This window comes from Arvicola amphibius, chromosome 10 (genome assembly GCF_903992535.2).
Source record: "Arvicola amphibius chromosome 10, mArvAmp1.2, whole genome shotgun sequence".
NCBI lineage: Eukaryota > Metazoa > Chordata > Mammalia > Rodentia > Cricetidae > Arvicola > Arvicola amphibius.
Genome location: NC_052056.1, coordinates 100,986,698 through 101,011,851, shown reverse-complemented (window position 1 = coordinate 101,011,851; position 25,154 = coordinate 100,986,698). Strand labels below are relative to the sequence as shown.

Below are 25,154 nucleotides of genomic sequence, written 5' to 3'. Positions count from 1 at the left end.
CGGCAGAAAATAGAGACCTGTGAATGTAAACTGCTACTTGGCTCCCTTTCTCCATGTCTACAGTCCAAGATCTCAGCCAGGGAATGGTGCCACCCACAGTGGGCCGGTCTTCCTACCTCGCTTAACATAAGATCAGGGGCCCATCTCCCAGGTGATTTCTGGATTCTGTTAAGTCGACACACAGTGACCATCACAGGGATTAGTGCAATTAAAAATGTCAGTACGACTTCAGCTGGTTGCCTTTTGAGAAGAGGGGTGGGAGAGTAGCAGACCGCAGGGGTCATGTTTACGGTGGGTGGTAGGTGCAACAGGGTTTTGTTTTGTTTTTTTAATCTCAGGAAGTTGCGAACACCCCCTTGTGTGTAGAATGTTTTGTGGTTAGAAATGCAATTTTTTTTTATATTTATTTATTTATTATGTATACAATATTCTGTCTGTGTGTATGCCTGCAGGCCAGAAGATGGCACCAGACACCATTACAGATGGTTGTGAGCCACCATGTGGTTGCTGGGAATTGAACTCAGGACCTTTGGAGGAGCAGACAATTCTCTTAACCTCTGAGCCATCTCTCCAGCCCAGAAATGCAATTCTTGAAGGTGCTGCTTTGCAGGCCCTTTGGAGATGAGCTAAGAGGAGCGGCTGGCCAGGGAATCAATCACTGGAGTTGATAACGGGTCTGGATCTCTTCACATACTGGGTGCTACATTCAGGACTGTTCGGCTGGATCTTCCAGCCCCCAGAGCCCTGGGCTGTTCCAGCTGTGGACCCACATCTCTGGTTCACGCCTTTCCTCTTCAGGTTGCTAAGGGCAGGGTGATTTGGGGAAAGGCCAGAGATCTCCATGTATTAGCTACTTTCATGTTGATGTGATCAGAGGCAAGTGGTAGCTTCAGGGGCTGGAGAGGTGGCTCATGGTTAAGAATGCCTCCTGCTCCTCTGGAGGGGAGTTCTATTCCCAGCACCCACACTGACTGAATCACAACTGACTGTAAATCCAGATCCAGGGGATCCCATGCCTCCTCCTGACCTCCTGGGGTACCTACACAGGTGTTCACAGATAGACACATACATAAATAGCAACAACAACAAAAACAGCTCAGTTAAACTCTGTCTCGAAAAACCAAAAAAAAAAAAAACCCAGCTTTTAGACATTTTTAAAAACAAGTAACTTGGAGGATTTCCTCTTGCTTAGGGTTCAGGGCATACAAGTCTGTCGTAGCTGGTAGTGCATGGTGGCAGAGTGACTCATGGTTTGTGTGGCAAGTGCCTTTACCCACTGAAAAGTCTCACTACCCCACTTTATCCACTTTTATACAGTCCAGGATCCCCCAAGTGGGAAAAAGTGCCACTCAGAGTGAGCAGGTCTTGCCACCTTTGTGAATGCCGTCAAGAGCCTCCCCCATACCAGCACCCTAGCTATGGTCAGAGGGGATTCTGGATTGTGTCAAGCCGACAAAACTAACAGCCAGAGCAATTTAAGGAAGAGTTTATTTGGGGTCTCAAGTGCAGGGACAGTCCATTATGGCAGGGCCGTTACGGCAATGAGAGAAGACCTAACTGTGGCAGCTGGAATAGGAGGCAGCTGCTCACCTTGTATCGGTCAGGAAGCAGAGAGAGATGAATGTCGGCGCTCAGCTTGCTCTCTCCTTTTTTCCCCAGCCCTGGAGTAGTGTTGCCTTTACCCTCAGTTAAACATGTCGGAGATCTCCCTCACAGACTCAGAAGTGGCTCCGAATCCAGCTGCAGTGGAGCTTAGCCATCACTCTCTCCACTCGGGTGTCCTCCCCTCCTCCCTCAGCATATCCCAGCAAGAGCGTCCCTCATTCTTCATCAATTGAAACTTGCACATGGCCAGCCTGTCTGCAGTAGGCACAGGAAAATGGTGTCCCCAGGGGTGCAGGGGTTGTAGTGTAAGGAATGAGTGCTGAAAGGCATGACACCTTCTCTGTCACAACACACAAAAGTTTGAAGTCCAAGAGCCCTTCTAAATACAGCTTTCCCAAGGGCCCAGCATCTTCAGGCCTGTAGGGCCACCGTATTAATTGCCCTGCATTATCAGAGTATTCAGCTTGCTTTCTGTTTTTGAGAGGCTCATCTAGGGCTTGGGGAGGGGTTCAGTGTGTAGTGCTTGCTGTGCAGACCCCTAGCACCCATGTAGAAGCTATGTATTGGCAACACGTGTCTAGAATTCCAGCGTTCAGGCGGATCCCTAGGGCTAACTGGCTAGCTAACTGAATTAGTGAGCTCCGGATTTAGCAAAAACCCATGTTTCAGAAAATAAAAAGAGCAACTGTGGAGGATACTGATAATTGACCTCTGGCCTTCACTTGCACACGCAGGCTCATGTGTTTGCTTGTGGCAGTTATCACCCGGGTAATTTCTCTTTGAGTGAATCTAGTGTGAACTGACTAGCATTTATTATTCTGTGTGTGACGTGGCACATGTGCAGGTCAGGACAGCTCTAGCCGGTTCTCTCCTTTCGCTCTGTGGGTTCAGAAGACTGAATTCAGGTCAGCAGGCTCGACAGCAGGTCTCTTACCTGCTAACCCATCCCAGCAGTCCATCAGATGTATTTATAATGGAAGAACTCTCTTTTGCCCTACGACTGACCACAATCATGAAATGACTTCATCTTCTCAGGTCTCTCTTATACTCAAGGGTGGAGTCATTGGGTGACCACAATCCAACGCGGGACCCCAGTGATCCAGACCTGTGTTCCACATGCAAGATGCACCCACCCTACCTCAAGGTCATCCAGTGCCGTCAGTTTAAGTCCTAAATCTCACCATCTTAATCAGTTAAATGAGGTGTGGCTGAGGGCTCTGGGTAAAATCCATAAAGCGCAGTTCTTCGTTTTTTTGAGACAGGGTCTCTGTAGCTCTGGATGCCCTGGAACTCAATATGTAGTCCAGGCTGTCCTCCAACTCACAGAGATCCTCCTGTCTCTACCTCCTGAGTGCTGGGATTAAAGGTGTGCACCCACACGTTCGGCCCTTGAAGTGAAATTCTTAGGGAGTGCAGCAAATTCTCCAGCCACTTTGACACAGTTTTTTACCCCTTGTGGACCTTCGAAATTCAAACTGCCTGCCCAGCACCCCCAGCCTGCAGTGCAACAGACAGGCACAAGTGACTGTCAGCAAGGGCCAAGTGGGAGGTAGAACAGGGTCACGGGTCCCATGTGATTTTCAAATCCAGCTAGACAGACTCCAGTCATGGTTCTTGTGTGAAGTTTCCAGGACTGGGGATAACCTCTTGACCCTGCCCCCTGCACCCCTCATGACAGCCACCTGCTGGGTCCTCCATTCTATTCTGGGACACCCATCCTTTTTGGTGACAGCATATTTGTCAACCAGGATCCTGTCAGGTTCTGTTTATTGCATACCCTCTGACCTGTTCAGTCCTGGCAATCTCCACTGATAGTTTTCTCAAGAGCCATGGGATTTCCTGGGAATTCACTGCACTACACAAACGCCACACCCACACACATTTCTGAGCTCATTCCTTCTGTGTTTAGCCTCTACAAGCAAACAGTGCTCTTAAGTTTCTCTGGTCTGAGAAAATCCGTGGGAACCCCTCCATCCCTTAAAAGAGTCTCCTGTGAGGTTGAGTACTCTGAAGCGCTTTATTTTTTTAAGATTTATTTATTCTTATTTTATATCTATAGATGTTTTGCCTGCATGTTCATGCACTACATGAGTGTCTGGTGCCCACTGAGACTGGAGGGGGTGTCATATCCCCTAGAACTGGAGGTACAGGCAGTTGGAATCATTTGATGTTGGGTACTGGGCACTGAGCTCAGGTCCTCTGCAAGAGCAGCCAGTGTTCTTAACTGGTGAGCTGTCTTCAGCTCTGGCCCAGAACTGGGAAATGTTTATTTACTCGTTTTTTCTGTGTTGGATGGAGGTGGAACGTAGGGCCTTTGTGCCTGCTCCAGCACTGACATTCATCCCTATCCATGCCTTTGGCCTTTTTATGTCTCTCCAGTTTCATTACAGGCATGTCCACACCCTCACTGGACGTCTCTGTGCCATATTGGTTATTTATTTATTTATTTATTTTGTTTTGTTTTTCGAGACAGGGTTTCCCTTCTGTGCCATATTGGGACAGTCTTTTTCTGATTTAGTCTTCTTCTTCTTCTTCTTCTTCTTCTTCTTCTTCTTCTTCTTCTTCTTCTGCTTCTGCTTCTGCTTCTGCTTCTGCTTCTGCTTCTGCTTCCTCCTCCTCCTCCTCCTCCTCCTCCTCCTCCTCCTCCTCTTCCTCTTCTTCCTCTTCCTCCTCCTTTTCCTCTTCCTCCTCCCCCCTTTTTTGTTGTTTTTTGAGACAGGGTTTTTGTAGCTTTGGAGCCTGTCCTGGAACTAGCTCTGTAGACCAGGCTGGTCTCGAACTTACAGAGATCCGCCTGCCTCTGCCTCCTAAGTGCTGGGATTGAAGGCATGCACCACCACCACCTGGTAGTTTCTTCTTTTCTTCTGTAAGCAGCAGGGCAGAAACCTGGTAGCACCTTTCACACTGTGCCTAGAAAGTTCCTCAGCTGTGCACTTGGTTCACCACTAACAAATCCACTTTCCACCCACAGGCTCCTTTCCCTCTCTCTTCTTCTGCCTCTTCCCCTCCCCTTCCTCTTCTCCTTTTTCCCCTTCTCACCCTTCACTTTCCTTTTCTTAGTCCCTCTCCTTCCTTTTGTCCCTTCCCCTGCCTCTTCCCCTCCCCCTTCCCCCTCCCTTTCTCATTTCCTCCTTCTCTGTCTCCCTTTCTCTTACTGTTTTTTCCTTTGGCTGCAGGGGATTAAACCTAGAGCCTCACACACTCTATCTGCCCCAAGCTGTGCTCCAGCCCTCAGGACTCAGTTCAGTGAGCCCCCAGCCTGGGCCTGTGAAGGACTTCCTTCCTGCAATTTCTGTCCCACCCCATCAACCCCCACCCCCAGCCTTTACTGGCAGCATTGTTGGTCTCCATTTCTGAGGTCTGCTTGCTTTTCCCATTCTCAGAGCTACCAGCAAGATCTCCACTGACTGCCTGTCGGGTAGGACGGGCCTTTCCTTTCCCGCTCCTCAAGCTTCTAGCCTCCACCCGACTTCCAGCACCCTCCTGCATGCAGGGTACTTGTTACAGCTGCACATGGTTTCTGCATACTAACATGTCTGTAATCATTCTTGATGGTGAAAACACCAGCTTGAGACTACATGTTCTTCCCTTGGTGGGGTCGGGGCACAGGCTCACCCCTGCCCCACCCAGGTCACACAGGGCCAGGTCAGTACAGGTGTTGGTGGGGGACTTAACTTTCCTGCTGTTTGGAGGCCTATGTCCATCTCTACTCATGGACTCTCTACATCCTCTCTCTCTCTGTCCTTCTCTCCACCTTCCTTATGGAGCTCCCCGACTTCTCCCCTGTGACCTGCTGAAGAAATCCCCGCAGATAAGAAGGAACACTTGTGACAAGGACCAGACTGTAGTCCACATTTTAAGATCCACAGATAAGTGACCTTGATTTATTAGCAAAGCCTCCTCCTGTGTTCCACGACCCATGAGTGACCTCAGCAGGGACATAGACCCTCTGAGGATGCTGCCGAGTGAGATCCCGCCCCCCCCCCCCCGCCTCACACACACACCTCACACACACACCTCACATGCCACATGTGGCTCTTTCTGTTGTTGTTATTGTTCAGAACCAACTGGGGCAGCATAGTGAGTTCTAAACCAGTCTGTGTTACAGAGCGAGGGAGTGAGAATAGAAGGAAATCTACTAAAATCTAAATATGGATTCACACATGGGTTCACACATGGGTTTTACTCTGTGTTAGATAGTTTTGAGCTTACACAAACTGGTATATAGTAGTCAAATATGTTTGGAGTCCAAAGTCTGTGTGTGTGTGAGAGAGAGAGAGAGCTCCCAGGGCTTGCAGTTGCTCTGCCACAGAACACAAGCCAGCCTTTAACTCAGTGGGTGCTCAACTAGTGAGCCACGCCCACATCACCCTCCCTGGGAGAGTCTAGACAGGAGCTTCACCACTGAGCTCTTCCCATCACAGAGGCCCAGTGCCATCCTCCATGAAGTGCCGACTTTCTGTGTTCCCCGGATCCCTTGAGCTTTCCTGTGCCGGCTGTAGGCACAGGTTCTGGGAATGAGCAGCTGGAACCCCTGCTTGTCTTCCTCGGCCTCACATGACTGCTGTGTTGCAGACCTGTCTCAGGACGGACACCAGGGGAGCTGTAGCGTCACAGCTGCTGCCTAGCTTAAGGTGAACATGGGTGCTTCCTAGTTTCAGAGGCAGGAGAGTGTACCTGGGAACCAAAGTAGATCCTGCCAGCGCGAGCACTCACGGTGTCTCTCAGTATGTTGACAAGCATGTCCTCCTCATAAAGCCTGTCACCTCCAGTCAGATGTGCAGAGTTAAAGGAGTGCTTTCTCACTGCTGCTTAAGACCAGGGAGAAACAGAATCCTGGCTCCCTGTCAACCTTCTCTTCTTCCCAGTTTGCCCTTCCCTGTGTCCATGACATTCGACTGTGAGCTAGGTGCGTGTGTGCACATGTGCATGTGTGTGCATGTGTGTGTTTGGGTGTGCATGCTTGGGTGTACATGTGGAGGTCAGAGGACAGCCTCAAGTGTTGTTCCTCAGGTGCCCCTGCCTTTTTTGTTGGTTTGTTCTGAGACAGGGTCTCTCGCTGGCCTATACCTTACCAACTGGCAGTGAGCCCAGAAGCTCCCTCTGCCTGTCTCCGCCTTCCCAGTGTTGGGATTGTAAGCACTCACTTCCTTGGCCAGCACTTCGTATTTGAGTTCTGGAAATTGAACTCAGCTCCTGTTCTTTCAGGCAAGCCCTTTGCCACCTGAGCTGTTTCCTCAGTCCCCAGTACACCTTCTAAAACTAGTGTAGTCCTGCCCCCTCTTGAGTTTTAAAACTTCAGACATATCTAGTGATATGAGCCGTTTGCACCTCCCCATCTGGTTATTTCTCCCTGCTCAGTGTCTCATGACTTGAATTCAATTGAAAGTCAAGGTTTTAGGGGTGGGGGATGTCTTTCAGTTGGTAGAGTGGTTTGCTCATCACGGAGGAAGCCCCGAGTTAGATTCCATCATTTGTGTGTGTTGGCAAAAGCCTGTGAACCCAGCACTTGGAAGGGAGGGGCAGGAGGATCAGGGTTCAAGGCCAGCCCCGTACACAGTAAGGTCAAGGCCGTTATACTCTCAAAGAGGGCAGGGCTGAGGCACGTCTTGAGTTTAGGTCAGCCTGGGCTGCATAGTGAGACCCTGCCTCAAAATAATAAGCACATCAGGGCTTTTGTTTGTATTTAATTGTTTATATACTGAAGATTGGAATATGCCAGGTGTGGTGGTCTGAATGAAAACGGCCCCATAGTTCATATACTTATATGTTTCATTCCCAGTTGGTAGGCTGTTGAGGAAGAATTAGGAAATGTAGCCTTTTTGAAGGAGGTGTGCCACTGGGGTGGGCTTTGAGTTTCAAAAGCTCATGCCAGGTGTCTTGTTCTCTCTGCCTCCTGCCTGCACATCAGGATGTAAGCTTTCAGCTACTGCTCCAGCACCATGCACCCTCTGAAAGCATAAGCCAGCTCCTAGCTAAATGCTTCCTTGGTCATGGTGTCTCTTCACACCATGAAGAGTAACAGTAACATAAAACAGTAACTAAGGCACCAAGGTTGATGTTTTTCTATTGTCTGAACTTTAATTTTCTTTGTAATTGATGATGATTATTTTGGCCTCTCAGCTTTTTCTTGGCACTTAGCACCAAGGAGAGCCTAATTCATTAATTAGTTAATTAATTAATTGAAACAGGGTCTTACTCTGCAGCCAAGGCTAGCCTCAAACTCATGATATTCCTCCCGCTTCAGCCTTCCAAGTGCTTGGATTACATGCATGAGTTGCACCATGCCTGGCAAATTGCTTGTCAGTAAATCAGTGTTCTCTCTCTCTCTCTGTTCTTTCTTCCTCTCTTTCTCCAAATTGTTCAGATACATTATCTTCTTTCTTTTAGATTTAATGTGTGTGTGTGTGTGTGTGTGTGTTGTACCATATATTTGCAGGTGCTCAAGAAGGCCAGAGATGTCAGAAGGAGTTAGAGTTTTACATGACTATAAGACATGTAGAACTGAACTCAAGAACAAGTGCTTTTAACCATTGGATCATCTCTGCAACTCCTGACACTGTGTGTGTGTGTGTGTGTGTGTGTGTTTTCTGGCTGTTCTGGAGCTATACATAGAACAGATTGGTCTTGAACTCACAGAGACCTTCCTGCCTCTGCCTCCAGAGTTCTGGCATCTCTGTAGCTCCTACACTGAGTATTTCATCAGTTGCAGCTTCTTGCAGCCTGTGTTCCTTGTTTCTGTCAGGCTGGGTCTGCCTTAGCAAAATGATACCTGCCGTGTTTTAAAAGCTTTTATGATGTGATATGTCCTCAGCTCACAAGGTATCTTTTACACCCTTAAGTCGCCTGTATTTAGTATCTAATTAAAAGGCATTTCGAGCACCTTCATAGCCTTCTGCAGTCACCACCACAATCAGTAGCTGTTACTCGGCTGATGGTAGAGGCCTTTTCTACCTGGAGAGGAACTGAGTAGATGAGGAGAAGCTCTTTGAGTGTTGGCAGTGCCAGGCCTTGGAGACCCCAAGGTCCGGCTCACAGCTGCAAGCCTTGAGAGCTAGGCCTGTTCTCAAGTTTCCTAATGCTCCGACCCTTTAATGCAGTTCCTATGTTGTGGTGACCCCCAAACCATAGAATTACTTTGTTGCTACTCATAACTCTTAATTTTGCTACTGTTATGAGTAATCATGTAAATATTTTTCAGAGATAGAGGTTTGACAGGGATGGTGACCGACAGGTTGAGAATCACTGCTCAGGATAGAGTATCAGAAGCCCAGACACTCCTGAACTTCCAGCATTAGCAATGAGCAGCAGAGGGCAACATCAGCTCGTCTCAGTTACTGAATGGGTCTTGGGTGCTGGGACCTCAGTCCTCGATAAGGCTGATGGTACAACTTTAAAGCCTAGAGTGGCAGAGACCTTTGGGTCTTTGTCTTGGTGGCTTCCAGGAACTCTACAGTTACCAAGGCCTGCTATTTCTCACCTACCACCATGCCTGGCTTTTTTTTTTTTTTTAATGTTGATTCTGGGGATGGAGCTCTGGGATCAAAACCATGTCTTCATGTTTGCACAGCAGACCTGGAAATTAACTTCCTTCTGGACATTTTATATACATCATATGACACTATATGTGATTTTTTTTGCATCTGACTTTTTTCACTCAGCTAACACACACACACACACACACACACACACATATGTGTATAGTTACATTTATTTACTTATGTGTGTATGTGCTACAGAGTGCATGCGAAGCTCAGAAGACAACCTGCAGGAATCTTTCTCTCCTTCCACTAGTCTGATCCTAGGGATCAAATTTAGGTCATTGGGCTTGGCAGTAAAGATCCCTACCCACTGAGCCACCTCACTGGTATTTTTGAGGCTTATCCATGTGCAAAAGGCACCATATTTGATTTCTTTTCATTGCTAGTAGTAGTCTATCATATGGATGTAGAGTTCTTTCTTTGCTATTCACTAGTTGGTGGCCATTTGGTTAAAGAAGGATGCTTAAAAGAAATTCCACAGGCTGGAGAGATGGCTTAGTGGTTAAGAGCACTTGTCTGTTCTTCCAGAGGTCCTGAGTTCAAGTCCCAGCAACCACATGGTGGCTCACAACCATCTGGTGATGAATGAGATCTGGTGCCCTCTTCTGGCCTTACACATTCATGCAGACAGAACACTGTATTCATAATAAATAAATACATCTTAAAAAAAAAGAAATCCCACACTAGCTCAGAACTGAGAATAATAGAGGGTTATTTATTTAGGAGTAGACCCACAAATCACAATCCTCTGCTGGAATGGAGAATAGCAACCAAATCCCACAGCCAGAAAAGAGGCCGGATGCGTGTTTTACATCGGCATAAATATATAAGAGGCCATGCCCAAGTGGGCAGGTAACTTAAAAGCTACTGGCGGTAGAAATTCCTACAGAATTTGGATTATTCCACCTTTTTCCTTTCACATGTGTGCTTTTGTGTTGTGTGTGCCTGTGTGTACGGGTGTGTATGGAGAGATGGTTTAGTGATTCAGAATGGCTATCACTCATGCAGGAGGTCTGGGTTCTATATCCAGCACCCACAAGTGGCTCTCAACCATCTGTAACTCCAGTTTGAGGGGATCCAATAACTTCTTCTGACCTCCAGGCAAACACTCATGCACACTAACTAACTAAATCTCTAATGAAAGAGAGGAAGGGGTGAGGATGGAGAGGTGCTCAGCCATAAAGAGCATTTTCTGCATTCTAGAATAAGCACTTTGAGCCACTAAACCATCTTTCTAGCCCCTCAGGATAAGTTTTCTGTACAGTTTTCACCTACGGGTTAATCCAGTCCTCAAACGCTGTTGTGCTGGTTAGTTTGTCAACTTGGCACAACCTAGAGTCACCAGGGGGGAGAAAGTCTCAATGAGGGATTAGGTTGGCTTGTAGGAGGTTGTCTTTAATTACCTTAATTGATGTGAAACCCAGCCCACTGTGGGTGGCACCATTCCCTAGGCAGTGAGTCCTGAGCTGTCTGTGTTAAGAGCAGAGGAAACACCTGGCGGTGATGGTGGCTGTGCACGCCTTTAATCCCAGCACTTGGAAGGCAGAGGCAGATGATCTCTTGAGTTTGAGGACAGCCTGCATTGCCAGATATGTGAGCAAATTGTGTAAAGATATATTCCTGTGTTACTTTGCCTGCCTGAGGCACCTGATTGATTTAATAAAGAGCTGAATGATCAGTAGTTATGCAGGTGAGGGTAGGTAGGACTTTGGGGAGAGAGAGGAACTAGGGATGGATCTAGGCTCCAGGGAGATGCCAGCAAGATACAGAAGGAGTTGACATACAGAATTGAGGAGAGGTTAAATGCCATGTGGCAGAAGGTAGATTAATAGAAACAGGTATAAGAGCTAGTTGGGGAAAGCCTAAGCTAAAGGCCAAGCTTTCATAGTTAATAATAAGTCTCTGTGTCGTTATCTGTGTTCCCCAAAAAAATCCAACAACAAGCCTAGCAGAATGAGTTCCAGAACAGCCAGAACTATGTTGTCAGACCGTGTTTCAAAAAAACAAATTTAAACTGCATTTATTACCTAGAGAGAGGCTAATCATGTATTAAGGAGGTTCTTATCATTATTCCTAAATAATTCTTTAAAAAAAAAAAAAAAAACAGAAGTGTTCCTGGTTTTGCTTTGAGACCGTCTCACTCCCGTACTGACCCTGAGCTCACAAGTAGCTGAGGATGACCTTAAACTTCTGGCCCTACTTCTACCTCCTCAGGACTGGGACTACAGCTGTAGATCACTACACCCAGTGTATGCTGTACTGGGGATGGAACCTGTGCTTCCTGCATGCTAGGCAAGTTCTCTACCAATGGAGTCACATCCCCTGTTCATTCTTTTTTTTTTTTTTTAATAAAGATGTGTTTGGCCTTGAACTCACAGAGACCCATCTGCCTTTGCTCCCTTCCCCAAGTTATGGAATTAAAAGTGTGTATCGCTACACGTGGTTTTCACTTTTTTTTTTTTTTTTAAGACAAGAGTCTTGCTGTGTGGCCCACACTGGCCTTGAACTCAGTCTCTCCGCATCACCACTTGTGTCTGGAAAGGAGTTTAGTTTGTATTTTAAATGATGTTTGCATCAAGGATTGCTTGCTCTTAGTGACAGAGCTCCACGATTTTGCTGTCTTAGAAAAGGGTATCCCAGCGACAGGGAGACTCCTCACAGATGACTCAGACCCAGGGATCCATAGCAGCTGTGGCTTACTGAAGTGTGTCCCCAGCTGGCACAGCCGCCCTTTATAAAATAGACTGTTCCCTCACGTTAGAAAAACCCCAGCACCAGCGTGGTAGCCTCATCTGAGTTCAGGGCGTTACGGAGGGAATAGTGACGGACTTCCTGGTTGTGCTGTTTCTAACCATGCAGCCAGGGAAGGATGGGCAAACAGGATCAACGGACAGACCACAGAATGACATGTTGAGGGAAGCAAGTGACGTTCAGGAAGAGCTGTGTTGTGCTTTCCAGGGCGGTCGTTCTGATGACAGTGACCAGCTCTTGTTAGTGCTGACCCACCCCTGCTCCCCACATCTCTACTGAGAGAGACACATTAGCCAGCAGCTTCTGTGGAAGGGAAGACGGCCAGGCAGCCATAGGATGGATGGTCCAGAGGAGGCCAGGAGAAGCGCTCCTGGGGTCTTTCCTTGGGGGTACTCTGGTGTCACATCGCTGTCCCAGCTGTACTTGGCACCCTTCTGTTTCATCCAGAGTTCCGGTGTCAAAGGCACTGTTTCCTCCCACTCCTGGCTGCTTGATCAGGTGTTTCCTCTGGGAGACCTGCAGAGCTATGTGGGTAGATGTCCCCTGGACGTTTTGCTCATGGACACACGACCTTATGGAACACTGGGTCCTGTTCATCTTGCTCCTGGATCTGGGAAGTCATAGATTAGCAAATGCCAGGTTGGGGGCAAGGAGGGTCTCTAAGCATGTCCTTGTGTGGAAAAAAAAAACAAGGTTTCTGAGTACCCTGAAGGGGAACACACCAAGAGCCTGAGCATTTATCAGGTAGAACAGTGGAAGTATCTTTGTGGAACAGCAGAGGTCTCTGAACTTGAGGGAGAAAGTCCCTTTGTGTGTGAGATAGAATCTCACTGTGGCCCTGTTTAACCTGGAACACTCTATGTACACCAGGCTAACCTTGAACCCTTAGGGATCTGCTTGCCTCTGCTTCCTGAGTGCTGGGATTAAAGACATGTGCTACCACACCCATCTGAAAAATATCTTTACATTTATTCGAAGTTATTTATTTACTTACCTACTTGTTTGTTTGTGTGTGTGTTTGTGTTTGCACGTGTACGCGCGTGTACATTCCCACTCAGGCACCTGCATGGCAACATGTAGAGGTAAAAGGACAGCTTGTGAGAGTGTGTTCTTTCTTCCCACCTTGTGGGTCCTGGGGAGCAAACTCAGATAGTTAGGCTTGGTGTGGCAATTGTGTTTACCCGCCAACCCATCTATCTCCCTGGCCCAAGCTCATGCTTTGAACACTTGTTTCCAAAGGTGGCTCTGTTTTCAACACTGTGGAAGCTTTAGGAGGCAGTGCTCTGCTGGAGGAAGGCCAGTAGGGGCAGGCCTTTGGAGTTAGACCCGCCCCCAGCTCTGGCCTGTTCTCTCTGCTTTCTGCTCCTCAGCCTCGTGAACTGCTTCTGCTCCCTATCCCCACCACCAAGGACGGAGCTGCTCATGTATTGTGCTCCACCCATCATTGACTTCCCAACCACAGTGTATTGCAGACCTCAGTCAGATGTGGCAGTGACTGATACCCCAGGTTTCCCTGAGATCTACTGAGTCAGGGCCTCTGATTGCTGTGAACTCAGCCATACCAGAGCAGAGGTGTGGTCCTCAGGAGATGAGAGCCTTGGCCAGACATCACTGCGACAGAAGAGGGGAACAGGTGTCTGTATTCCTTTGTCTCCATCCTCTTTGACACATGGCAAGGCCTGGCATGGTTACCTGGAACGAGTAGTTTTCCATTCAGAATTGCCCTCCTGTGAAAGGCCATTTGACTTACCTAGAGTGAGGATGTGGACGGTGGTGGCTTCCTCTGAGGCATTTCTCATTGTTTCTCTCACATTGGCAAAGTCCCCTGGTTGGCTGTAGGTGGCACCTGGAGTGACCTTGTTTTTGGCCAAGACTCCAGCTGTGTATGGCCCTAGAACATATGCCCATTTGGCTGCCAACTCCCAGAGCTCCTCCTAGGTCATGTGACACCAGTTCTGAACCCCTCTCCAGCTTCAGGGTGTGTCCAGCCATGATGCCCAGCAATGCTGTCTGTTGCTTCAGGATTGACTTGTGAGATATACTAGCCTGCTGGCCGCTGCTGGCCTTCAGCCCAGAGGCCACATGGGGAGGTCACTGGTCAGGGGTGTACTTTGAGTTGATGTGTAAGTGCTGAAGTTCATGGGCCCACCCAGGGGTGCTGTGACCACAGCTGTTTCTAAGAATTCAAGGAATCACAGGTCCTCAGAACTAGTCTCCCTGACCCTATGATTTGGGCCCTTGTCTCCTGTGCACTTGTCTGGAGGAGGGAAAAATAAAGTCCCTTACAAGTGAGGGACCTTTAGAACAGTAAGATTCCATGATGCCCATTTGAAGAAAGGCCTTTAAGAGTAAAGAAACTCAACCAGGCATGACGCACGGGCCTGTCATTCCAGTCTTCAGGAGACTGAGGCAGGAAAATGATGAGTTCCGGTCTGGCCTGATCTGTGTAATAAGACCCTATCTCAGAAAACCAAAAACTAAAAAGAAACGCATAGGGAATTAGGTAAATTTACTGACACCTTGGTATCTGCCACATTTGTTTAGAATTGTTAAAGATGAAATAAGAAAGCCATGCAGAGAGGTATGGGTTTGTAATTCTGGTGCTAGGGAGGCAGTCAGGGAATCTTATAACTGTCCTCAAAGTAAGATAGGGGCAGAGGAGATGTTCCAGCATGAGGACCTAAATTCAATCCCTGGGATCCCTATTGGAAAAAAAGAACAGTTATGGAGGCATGTGTAGTGATGGGGCAAGCAGGCCTGCGTTTTGTCCCGCCCGGCTTCCGCATGGCTAGTTTAGCCCCAGAAACAATAACACAGAAACTGTATTCATTTAAACACTTCCAGGCCCATTAGTTCTAACCTCTTATTGGCTAGCTCTTACATCTTAATTAACCCATTTCTAATAATCTGTATATCACCACGTGACTGTGGCTTACCGGGATGTGTCTAACCTACATCCATCTCGGAGAGGAGAGCCATGGCGTCTGCCTGACTCTGCTTTCTTTCTCCCAGCATCCTGTTAGGTCTACTCCGCCTGTCTAAGCTGCTGTCCTATCAAAAGGCCAAGGCAGTTTCTTTATTTGACCAATGAAAGCAACACATAGAAAGAAGACCCTCCTACATCAGGCATGTGCCTGTCATCCCAGTGCTGGGAAGGCAGAAATAGGAGGATCCCATCACTTGCCGGCCAGACTGCCTACCCTGTTTGGCAAGTTACAAGCCTGAGAAGTTCTGTCTAAAAGCAAGCAAGCAAGCAAACAAACCAACCAACCCCCACCCCCACCCCCAAAACTAACAAGGTAGGACCAGTGAGATGCTCAGTGGGTTAAGGTGCTCATTACCATGCCTGATGATCTGAGTTGGATCTCTGGGGCCCACATGAAGAAGGAGAGAACTTACTTCACAAAGCCAAAGTATTGATCTCCATGTTCGTGTGCATGTACACATGCATACACATGTACACATCACACCACCAAAATACATAAACAAGTAAATAAATAAAAATGATACGGACACCCTGTCTCTTCAAAAAACAAACAAAACAAAACAAAACAAAGCATGTGTCTTATCACATTACACAAGGCTTCCTGTGAAATCCAACATGCCCATTACAGCATTCATTTCAATCCCACCCATGAGCTGTGAGTCCCCTGGGGCCTTTCCTGTATTAAATGATGACCTGTGTGCATTTCTTCACAAAGCAGGAACCATATCTGGTTCACAGGACTTGCAAACTGCAAGCCCGTAGTATTGAGCAACACTGCGTCTCTCCTGCCAGATGCTCTTTCCACTATACCCTGGAGCGTCATCTGCAGCGTCTGCACACTGAGTCCGAGCTCCCTTTGGGAGGGCTGGTGCAGAGTGCATGTCCTTGTCCCATAGCAGACGGAGGAGGAGGGAGGCATGAGATTGCTGCTGCAGCTGTGAGCTGCTAGCTTTGCTGGTCTCCATGGTGTAAGCTGCTGATGGCTGCTGCACCGCCTTACCTGTCCAGGCTCCTGCATGCTTCCTGGTGAACCTGGGCACACATCCAACCACTGCCACCCAGAACGAAAGCCTGGCCCGTCATTCCTAGTCCCAGGCTGGAAGCTCATTGAGCCTAGTGGGAACTAAGGAAGGGGACCTGGGAAGCTGGGGGCAGGGAGCAGGGAGTTCGCTGCTTTGGTACTGATCTTGACAGACAGGTTAGACAGGTGAGGGCTAGGAGGGGCACATCTGAGAGGGTAATGCTCTTTTCTCAAAACGACCGGATTTCTGTCAGCTGTTAGTGTCTCTTGTGGGACAGCCTGACATGAACCTCAGGGCCTTCTGAGAGCCCTGGGAAACTAAAGGGGAGAGGCCACCTTTAGCTTAGCTGCTTTCTGCAATGCCAGAACTTCTGGAATGTCCCCAGGGAATTGCATCCTCTGCCACCACTCAGCCCTGGATTTGGGGAACGCTTTGTGGGGAGCATCATTTTGGACCGTATTTTCTTCTTTTAGATCTGGTTCAATGATTCTTCAGTGAGGACAAACTGAGCATCTGGCATTCTTTACAGATTGGGGGCAGGGTGAGGCAAGGCAAGACCTGGCAGGGGTGGGGCTTCAGCCCCACCTGCTGGGCACCTGTCTCTTGCTGGGCTGGCCAGCTGGGCTCTGCAGCGGGTGGAGCAGCCTCATAGCCTGGCGCTGCGGCTGGCCAGCCTCCATCCTGCAGCCCTGGCCCCCTGCGGGCTGCAGATGCGCAGGCAGCCTTCTGGAAGGAAGGGCAGAGCTCAGAGCTCCACCACCAGCTCCCGGTAAGGTGTGCATCACAGCCGTTCCCGGGCCCCCTTCTAGCTTTTGTCTGGTTTTGTTTGTAATGGCTGGAAGAAAGGATGCTTCAGATAGGGACAAAGCTGCATAGAGGGGACTCAGCAGAGGGCTCAGGGAAGAAAGCGCCAGGATCAGCTGGGAACAGAGAACTGGGTCCCCAGGGTTCCATCCATCCTGCTGGGAGCTTTCCCAGCAGTGGTACTTTAGAGAACATTTCCTGTATTTGAAAGCAGGAGGTTTTTTAAGTGCTTTATGGAGTGTAATGCTATTTCCCAGCAGCATGTGCCTATGAATGTCTGTATGTGTACAGAGCTGGGAGCACATATACATGTGATTATGTTTTTATACCTTTGTCTTGCACATGAGAGTGTGAAGTTCAGGGTTTTTGTATGTGTGTTTGTAGCTGCATGAATATATGTATTTTATGGTGCTTGTGGTTATATTTGTTTATTCATGTGTGTTTGTGTGTGCATATATATTTGTGTACAATTTTACATGCACTTATTTGTGTATGTGTATTTATACATTTATGTGCATATGTATATTTGGATGAATGTATATTTGCATTCTCTTGTGCCCAAATGTGTGTTCATATGTATGCACCAACTCTGGCCTGTCAGGTCATGTGGCCTCCGGAAGGTGGCAGCCATGCTGTGACAGAAGCAGACCAGCAGGTGACTGGCAGCTTGACCAGTTCTACCTTGGAAAGTGACCGACTGGTTTCATCACTTCTAGCCAGAATACCCTATCCCCAAAGAGTTTACCCTGACCCACATATGAGCTTGGAAGGACCGGGCAGGTGTGTCAGGGACAAGGCCCTGTGGTGGTGACATGTGATCTGGGATGAGCAATGCTGTGTTGGGGGACTTGTTTTGTAGGTTTGGTGATGGGGGCCATAGTACAGGCTGAGGTATGTGATGGTCGCCTCTGAGCCACAAAGTGTGGAAAACTGGCCTTCCTGCTCTGAGACTGCCTGTTGGGGCAGGCCTTCCTGGGACTTCTGCATCATCAAGGTGATGCCTAAACTTTCAAAGGACGTGGGCATTGGCCAGAGACCTTAGACCATCTCCAAACCCTTTGTGACAGAGCAATGACAGGTGTCCAAGTGACTCAGTGAAATTCATAGTCTGGACAATCTGAGAATGAGTCGTGCTGAGATCTCTGACCACTTTGCCTCCACTCTTTCTGTTCCAGGGATAAATGCCCAAGCCCGGAGGCTACAGCGTATCCGCGCCAAGGGAACACCAGCCCTCACTTCTGAGGCCACCCAACACTCCCCACCGACCCAACTGCGCCGTACAGTTAGCGAGACCAGCCTGAGTCCAGGACCCACACTAGCTGACACGGCCCAGAGTCCGGAGGAGCCCACCCCTGATACCATGCGGTACTCACTGTACCAATGCCCGCACCTGCTGCTGTTACAGGGCTACAGTCAGCAGCATGTGAGCCTCTCCTAGTTCCCAGTACCACTGCCCCTTAGAGCCCAAGGACTTGCAGGTCAGGCCTCACTCTACCTCAACAGAGGCAGATGTGGGATCTCTCCTCTGGCTGGGAGGATGCTGTGGAGATGGGAGGTGGGGTGCAAGGCCGCTTGCTGCCTGTGTCCTCTGTCCAGGCCCCAGCAGGGAACAGCCACACAAGGGTGCTCACTGAACTCATCCCACATTGGGTCTCTGTGCTAGACCACTTTCCAACTTCTGTCTCAGGCCTTTGGGACAGGGATATGTGGTGTGGTGTGTATGTGTACATGCATGTGTGTGTGTGTGTGTGTGTGAGAGAGAGAGAGAGAGAGAGAGAGAGGGAGGGAGGAAGGGAGGGAGGGAGGGAGGGAGGTAGAGAGAGAAAGGCGGAGGTGGGCCTGTCCTTGGCCAGGTGACAGTGGGAACTGTGACTTGGTAATTGTGCTGTCCTAGCTGCCTGTTCTCATCCCCCTCCTCTCCCTCCCCCCTTTTTTGAAACAATGTCTTTCTATGTAGCCCAGGCTGGTATGAAACTCACTGTCACCCAAGCAGGCCTTGAATGTGATCCTTCTGCTTCAGCTTCCTTCCCAAATGCAGAGATGATTGGCCTGTGCCAGCAGACCCAGTTCCCAGAGCCATGTCTTTATCTGACTCCCAGGGAGCCAGCTTTGGTGACATGCTGTCGTCACTTGCCCTTTCCTTCAGTTCTCTGTACTTTTCACAGCACTCTGGGTTCCTGGGCTCAGTCTCAAGAGATGCCCCATGCTGAGCTGAGAACCGAGGTGCAGGGTCTACTACAATGCTTTCTTTTGGGGTGACTTGGGGAGTTTGCAGCCCTCAGCTTGCAGCTGTCAGCCCTTGTCTCTTGATGGGTCTCTTTTGTGTAGAGAAGCCATGTCTGCTGGGATAGGCTGGGGTGGTCAGGGAAGGCTTGCCAAGGTGACAGGTTACTGGTGACTTGGGGTGGGTGGCAGGCTATGAGGAGTCCTGGGAACAGAACCTAGGAAGATGTGGCTGCCGGAACAGGGATACTGCTGTGCTGGTGCTGCCATGACTAATGTCATACCTGTCCTAAGTCATCTATCTGCTCTTTAGGATAGCCTGGTGTATGTGCTCAGCCGGGAGCGGCACACAGTGGGCCAGCGCACACCCTCCAGCAAACCCAGCATCAGCCTGTCTGCCCCAGACATCCTGCCTCTGCACTGCACAATTCGCCGTCACCAGTCCGCAGAAGGTGGACAGGCAGGGGCCAGGCTGGTGCTGGAGCCCATCGCCGGGGCGTCGGTTTCGGTCAACTTCTCCGAAGTGGGAAGGAGTCCTGTGGTGCTACAACACGGCGACCTGCTCTCCCTGGGTCTCTACTACCTGCTGCTGTTCAAGGACCCTGGGCAGGCCCAGCCGCTGCCTGCCTGTGCCATTGCCCGCCTTGGGGCCGCACCACAGAGCTGTAGGATGTGTGGCGCGGTACTCAGATCCCGTGGGGTCCCTTCCTTGCCTCCTGTTGTGGTCCGGCGGCGGTCACTGCTCCTGGAGTTTGAGCCCGACATGGAGGACACGCTGCTGCAGAGGATCATGACGCTGATTGAGCCTGGTGGTGATGACTACAAGCTGACACCTGCCTTCCTCCTCTGCCTCTGCATCCAGCACTCTGCCACTCGTTTCCAGCCCGGAACCTTCAGGCATCTCCTGCTCAAGATCTCCAAGATGGTCCGAGACACCGTCTGGGTGCGTGGGGGTGATGGCTTGTGTCTTGACTGGCTACTAGATGGCTGGGCTCCGCCTGCCACTACTCTGATGTCGCCACAGTGATGTCAGACTGGGAAAGGGCTGGCCTGTCCATCTACACCTCCATACTGGGCAGGCCACCAGGCTGGGCATTGTAGGCCTCAGTGTAGAATTTTGCCTTCAGAGTGAGTCTGAGTCTGAGCCCTGCCAGACCACTGTCCACAGGCTCAGTGCTTCGTGTTTTCCACCAGGTCAGTTTGGTGATGAGGCGGACAGTCAGCTGTCGGCAGATTCCCTCCAGGTCAGGGCCTTTCAACCTGGGCCAGTAGACTAGGGGCGGGGCAGGGGGCCGTGCAGAATTCCACTGTGGAGCCAGTCCTGTATATCTCATGGGGTACTTAGCAGTATCCATGGCCTCTCCCGCTGCAAACGGTTCCCTCCATGCCCGCCTCCCCGACTCTTCATTAAAGCCCAGCAGTGCCACCTGTTGGGCGGGTCAAGTAAAAGCACTGGAACAGGCTGCTTGGTGCGGTCCAAGGTATCAGCAGCTTTGCAGGCTCCTGCCCTAAGGTGACCTGACTTCCAGGGACCAAACGTGTCTCTGTTGCTCACGGTTGTTAGAGGCTTTCACGAATCTTGACTTTGCTTGTCCAGGAGCATCTCTGTAGTCTCGGGACTCAGGGCTAGAGAGGTGTGGATCTAGGGGTCAGTCTAGTTAAGACAGCCTCAGCCTCAGCCTCAGCCTCAGCCTCAGTGAGAGTTCTGTCTCTAGGTAAATAAGTAAATAAGATAGAGCATCATGGAGGAACACACACACACACACACACACACACACACACACACGAGAATACACTGTAACATAACAGGAAACATGACTAGACAGTTCATTTTGTTTATAGAGTGTTTGTCCCATCGCTCCTAGTAGTTAAATGGCTGGTTGGGTGAAATGGAGACTGCTCTGTTTCTGTCACAAGAGGTGTGTGGGTCACGTGCAGGAATGGGGGGTGGTGGCAGAATTGGTGGGAAAGGCTTATAGAGTGGAAAAAGCTCAGCTAGCGAGTCCCAGTGTCTCCGGCCGCCTGCCGAGTTTTTCAAGGAGACAGAGTGATGTGTTTTGAGGAGTGGCTTCTCTTTCCGTGTGTGTGTGTGTGTGTGTGTGTGTGTGTGTGTGTGTGTGTGTGTGTGTATGGGTATGGGTGCCTGTTCCATGGTGCAGGTCTGAAGGTCAGAGGGTCAGAGGACAACCCATGAAATCAGTTTTCCCTTTCTATCTTTTCAGTAGAGTTTGTTGAGGAGAATTAAGTTTATGAAACCACTAGGTAGGGGTTAATATTTGTTATGAGACGAATTCCTCTCATTAAAGAATGGAAGTATAGGGCTTTTATGTAATACAGTTTTTAGAAATAGGGGCCCTAGGGTTGGAGAGATGGCTTAGCACTTAAGAGCACTTGCTGCTCCTGCAGAGGACCCACATCAGACAGTTCACAACTGCCTGTAAATTCAGTTTCTGGAGATCTGATGACCTCTCACTGCCTCCAAGGGCATTACACACATGTGGTGCACATACATGCAGATAAGCAGATGCACACACACAGAGAGACTTAAGAATAATTAAAGATTAAAATGAAATAGGTTCATACGTAGTGGCGCACACCTTTAATTCAAGCATTTGGGAGGCAGAGGCAGGTAGATCTCTGTGAGTTCAAGGCCAGCCTGGTCTACATAGTGAGTTCTAGGGCAGCCAGGGATACATAGAGAGACCTGGTCTCAAAAAGAAAGAAAGAAAAGAAACAAGAAATAGGGGTCCTTAATCTAGAAAATAAGAACTACCTTAAATTTTTAAAAAAGTTATTGTTGTTAGCTTATGTGCTTATTTGAGACAGTCTCCCAGCCCAGGCTGGCCTTGAACTCTTCCTTCTTCTGCCCCATCTCCCAGATGGAGTGCTCAGTTTGCAGGTGTGTGTTTCTCTGCCCGCTCCTGCCTCTGGTAATATCTTCAGTGCTGGGAAAGCTGAAGTCATCACCTGCTCAAGCCTGCATCATTGCCAGATTTGAGGGTTCTGTAGGGAAACCCCCACTACCAGGTCTGGCTGCCATAGCTCAGAAAAGTGGTTCTGCTAGTCCTTTTAACATTAAATAAACTCAGAAAGATGTTCCAGGGTGTAGTGGCTCCTGATCCCATAAGGCAGCCCTTAACCACCATGGTTGCTGTAGTCAAGAGTACCACCTCACAGCGGGGCATGTGCAGCCCACCTGCAGCTCTAAGATCCCTGCAGCACATCCTCCCCTTCTTCGCCTTTGTGTGGGTTCTGGAGATAGAACTCAGGGACTGTGTGGCAAGCGCGTGTCCCACTGAGCCGTCCCGCAGACTCGGAATGATGTGTATCTGATTATATCCCTGTGCTATCCTGTTGTTCTCACATTTGATTTTTGTCTTACTTTTTTCCTTTATAGGAGAAAACCAAAGAGCTAGCGGAAAAGCAGGCACAACTGTAAGTGTGACCTAGTTATCGTCCCCTCCCTTGCAACATCGAGTTTCCTGCAGGCTCCTTGGACTGAACTCCAAACTTCAGCCACTCAGCCACTGCCCTCCCATTCCTTTCCCCTAACCACCCTGGGAAGCTGTGAGGAAAATTTCCTAGGTACGCTTGGTGGTGCAGGCACGTAACACCTGTGCTGTTTAGGAGCTGAGGCAGGAGGATTGCAAGCTCAAGGCTTGCCTGGGCTACATAGTGAGTACAAGCCAAGCTTGGGCAGCTAAGACCCTGTCTCAAATTATGAAGTAAAAACAGGGCTGGGGACATAGCGGTAGAGCTTCTGCCTTAGGATCTCCTGTTGAGGGCTTGGGTTGTAGCTAAGCGGTAGAGAACTTGCCTAGAATCCCACGGTGAGTTGGAAAAGTGACTTAGCATAGATAACCTGCCTAGCACTGAGGAAGACCGGGGTTCAGTCATCAGTACTAAAACAACAGCAAACACTCCACCAAAGGTGTACCTGCTGCTCAGTGGTAGAACAGTTGCCTAGCAACACACACACAAGCACACTAAATTACCCAGATCATCTTTAACACAGAGAGGAGTCTTCCCACAACTGACTCCCTAAAGCACCCTAGCCCAGCGTCCATGAAAAGCACATCTGGACACTTGCAGCACTGGTGGACCTGGTGGATCATTCTGGATAATCTGCCATCAGCATACTGGCACTGAGGTCTGTAGCACCTTCCCTGCTGGCATTGAAGCCTTCATGAGATGCCCTCTCTGGAAGAATTGTCAGGGTAGCAGTGGCATGTCTGCATAGTGTATACAACGAGGGAGTCTGGAAACTTCAGCCTTGGCTCTTCCAGCATGCTAGTACTGAAAATAATGCCCAGGGCTGGGGAGATGTCTTAGTGGGTAGAGTGCTTGCTTGGCATGCAGGAAACCATGGGTTCCATCTTCAGCACCCCCATAAACCAGGGGTGGAGGTGTTCACTTGTAATCACGGCACTCAGACGTAAAGGCGGGAAAATCAAAAGTTCAAGGTCACCGTTGGGGCATAGTGAATTTAAGGTCAGCCTGAGATACATGAGGCCCTGCATTTAAAAGAAAAAGGCCCCAGATGGTATCTGTGACATGTATAAGTGTTTGCACACATGACTGTAGCCTGTGAAGCCATGTTCTCATGCTAATGCTCAGGCTGTGCTGAAAAGATGGTCTCAGAACTCAGGGAGGGGACTGTAATTGGGAGGCCAAGGGCTCCCCCTGCTGGTATCATGTTCCTATTTTCAGAATCAGAGGCATGCCGTTGTTAATGGGTGTCTCAGGGTTGTCCAAAGACCTCTTTGTACAGTAGGATCAAAGGACGTACAGAGGGAGGACAGATGACCGGGTCCTGCCATTCTCAATGACCACCAGATGGAGATGAGCTCAGGCTACCTTCCGTTCTTGTCAATGCCACAAGCCAGAGCCAGATAAGGCCACTGACTGGGAGTGGGAGTCCGGACCCCAGGAGTCTGCAGCTGCATGGGGAGACCAAGTGCTGCTTCCTGGCCTGTCGGGGCTCTATGCAAACTAGCTGGAGGCAGCACTGATTCCAAAGGATGATTGACAGCACAGCACGGTAGGGCTCAGAAGAGTCACAGGGGTATTGGTCCTGTTCAGTTGGGGTGAAGGGCTTTGTCTCGGGACAGCCAGGCTTGAGGAGACTGAGGCGGTGTGGATGTGATGGCAAACTGCTGAACACTCCTGCTGCAGCCAGGAGTGCAGGTCAGACTAGAACCTTCCATCCCGGGGCCTATCTGCATGGGTGGCCTAGGGCCTTGGCTTGACTGGGCTGAAAGAAGTGTAGCATGGGGTGGACCCTGCTTCCCCGCTGACAGGAAGAGCTTTGCTGTTTCTGCTGTATTTCCAGAAATTCAGTCCCCCAGGCATGCTCATGGCTTTCTTTTCAAATTCCTTTTTTTTTTTTTTTTTTTGAAAATACTGAATCACTACAAGAACACAGCGGTGTGAACACGGCAGTCAGTCCCATGAACTCACGTCTGGGCTTAGCCTGGCCACAGGCTGCCAGATCTCTGTCTCTCTCCTGTGTCTGAGAATTAGCGTTCCTCTGCTCTATGGACATGGGGTCTGCTTCCCAGCTCTCCTCACCTGGAACTGCCCTCTTCTGGACCAAGCCCTTCACGTGACTGTGACAGAATTGTAGACAGAGCAGCCTAAGGGAGGGAAAGTGCCTTTGGCTCGTGGTTTCATTGGCTTCCACTGAGGGCTGGCCCTGCACCCTGACGCTGTGGTGAAGCCGTGTCCTAGCAGCAGGGAGAGGAGGAACAGCCGCTCACCTTGGGGCAGCCAGGAAGCAGGGGAGAGAAGTGCCTGTGCTGCCAGGCTTCCTCCTCCCCTCCCACTTTGTTCTGTCCGGGTCCCCAGCCTGTGGAGTGGTGACACCCACATTCAGGGAGGGCCTCTATCCCATTTCATTGATCCCAGCCCTTGGATTTCTGAGTTAGGAGCTCACTGTTCAGCACAGGCTAATTTGGAACTCATCGTCTAGCCCAGAACTCAAGAGTATCCTAGCTCTGCCTCCTAAGTGCTGGGATCATAGGTGTGTGTCACCACGCCTGACTCTACCCAACCTGCTTATCTGTGTTAAAGGATTCTTGTTGTTTCTGTGTACTGTGCCAAGCGTCCTTTTAAAAATACACTTTCCTTTGTAATTGGGTTTTAGAAACTCCTCTTGTGGTTTCAGAGTTCCTCTAAAACATTACCATCTTAGGTAGGGACATGAACCAAGCTGGTCAAGTA

The 25,154-nt window shown here is 49.5% G+C and overlaps 1 protein-coding gene across 1 annotated transcript in view; it reads left to right on the top strand.

The window, feature by feature from the left end:
• Positions 1–25,154, top strand: part of Radil (Rap associating with DIL domain) — a 65,749-nt gene that overhangs the window by 22,175 nt on the left and 18,420 nt on the right. The window contains exons 3-5 of the mRNA XM_038345722.1: positions 17,885–18,132; positions 19,246–19,875; positions 22,330–22,367. Of these exons, the coding sequence (XP_038201650.1) occupies positions 17,885–18,132; positions 19,246–19,875; positions 22,330–22,367 (916 nt within the window). The remainder of the gene's footprint in view (positions 1–17,884; positions 18,133–19,245; positions 19,876–22,329; positions 22,368–25,154) is intronic.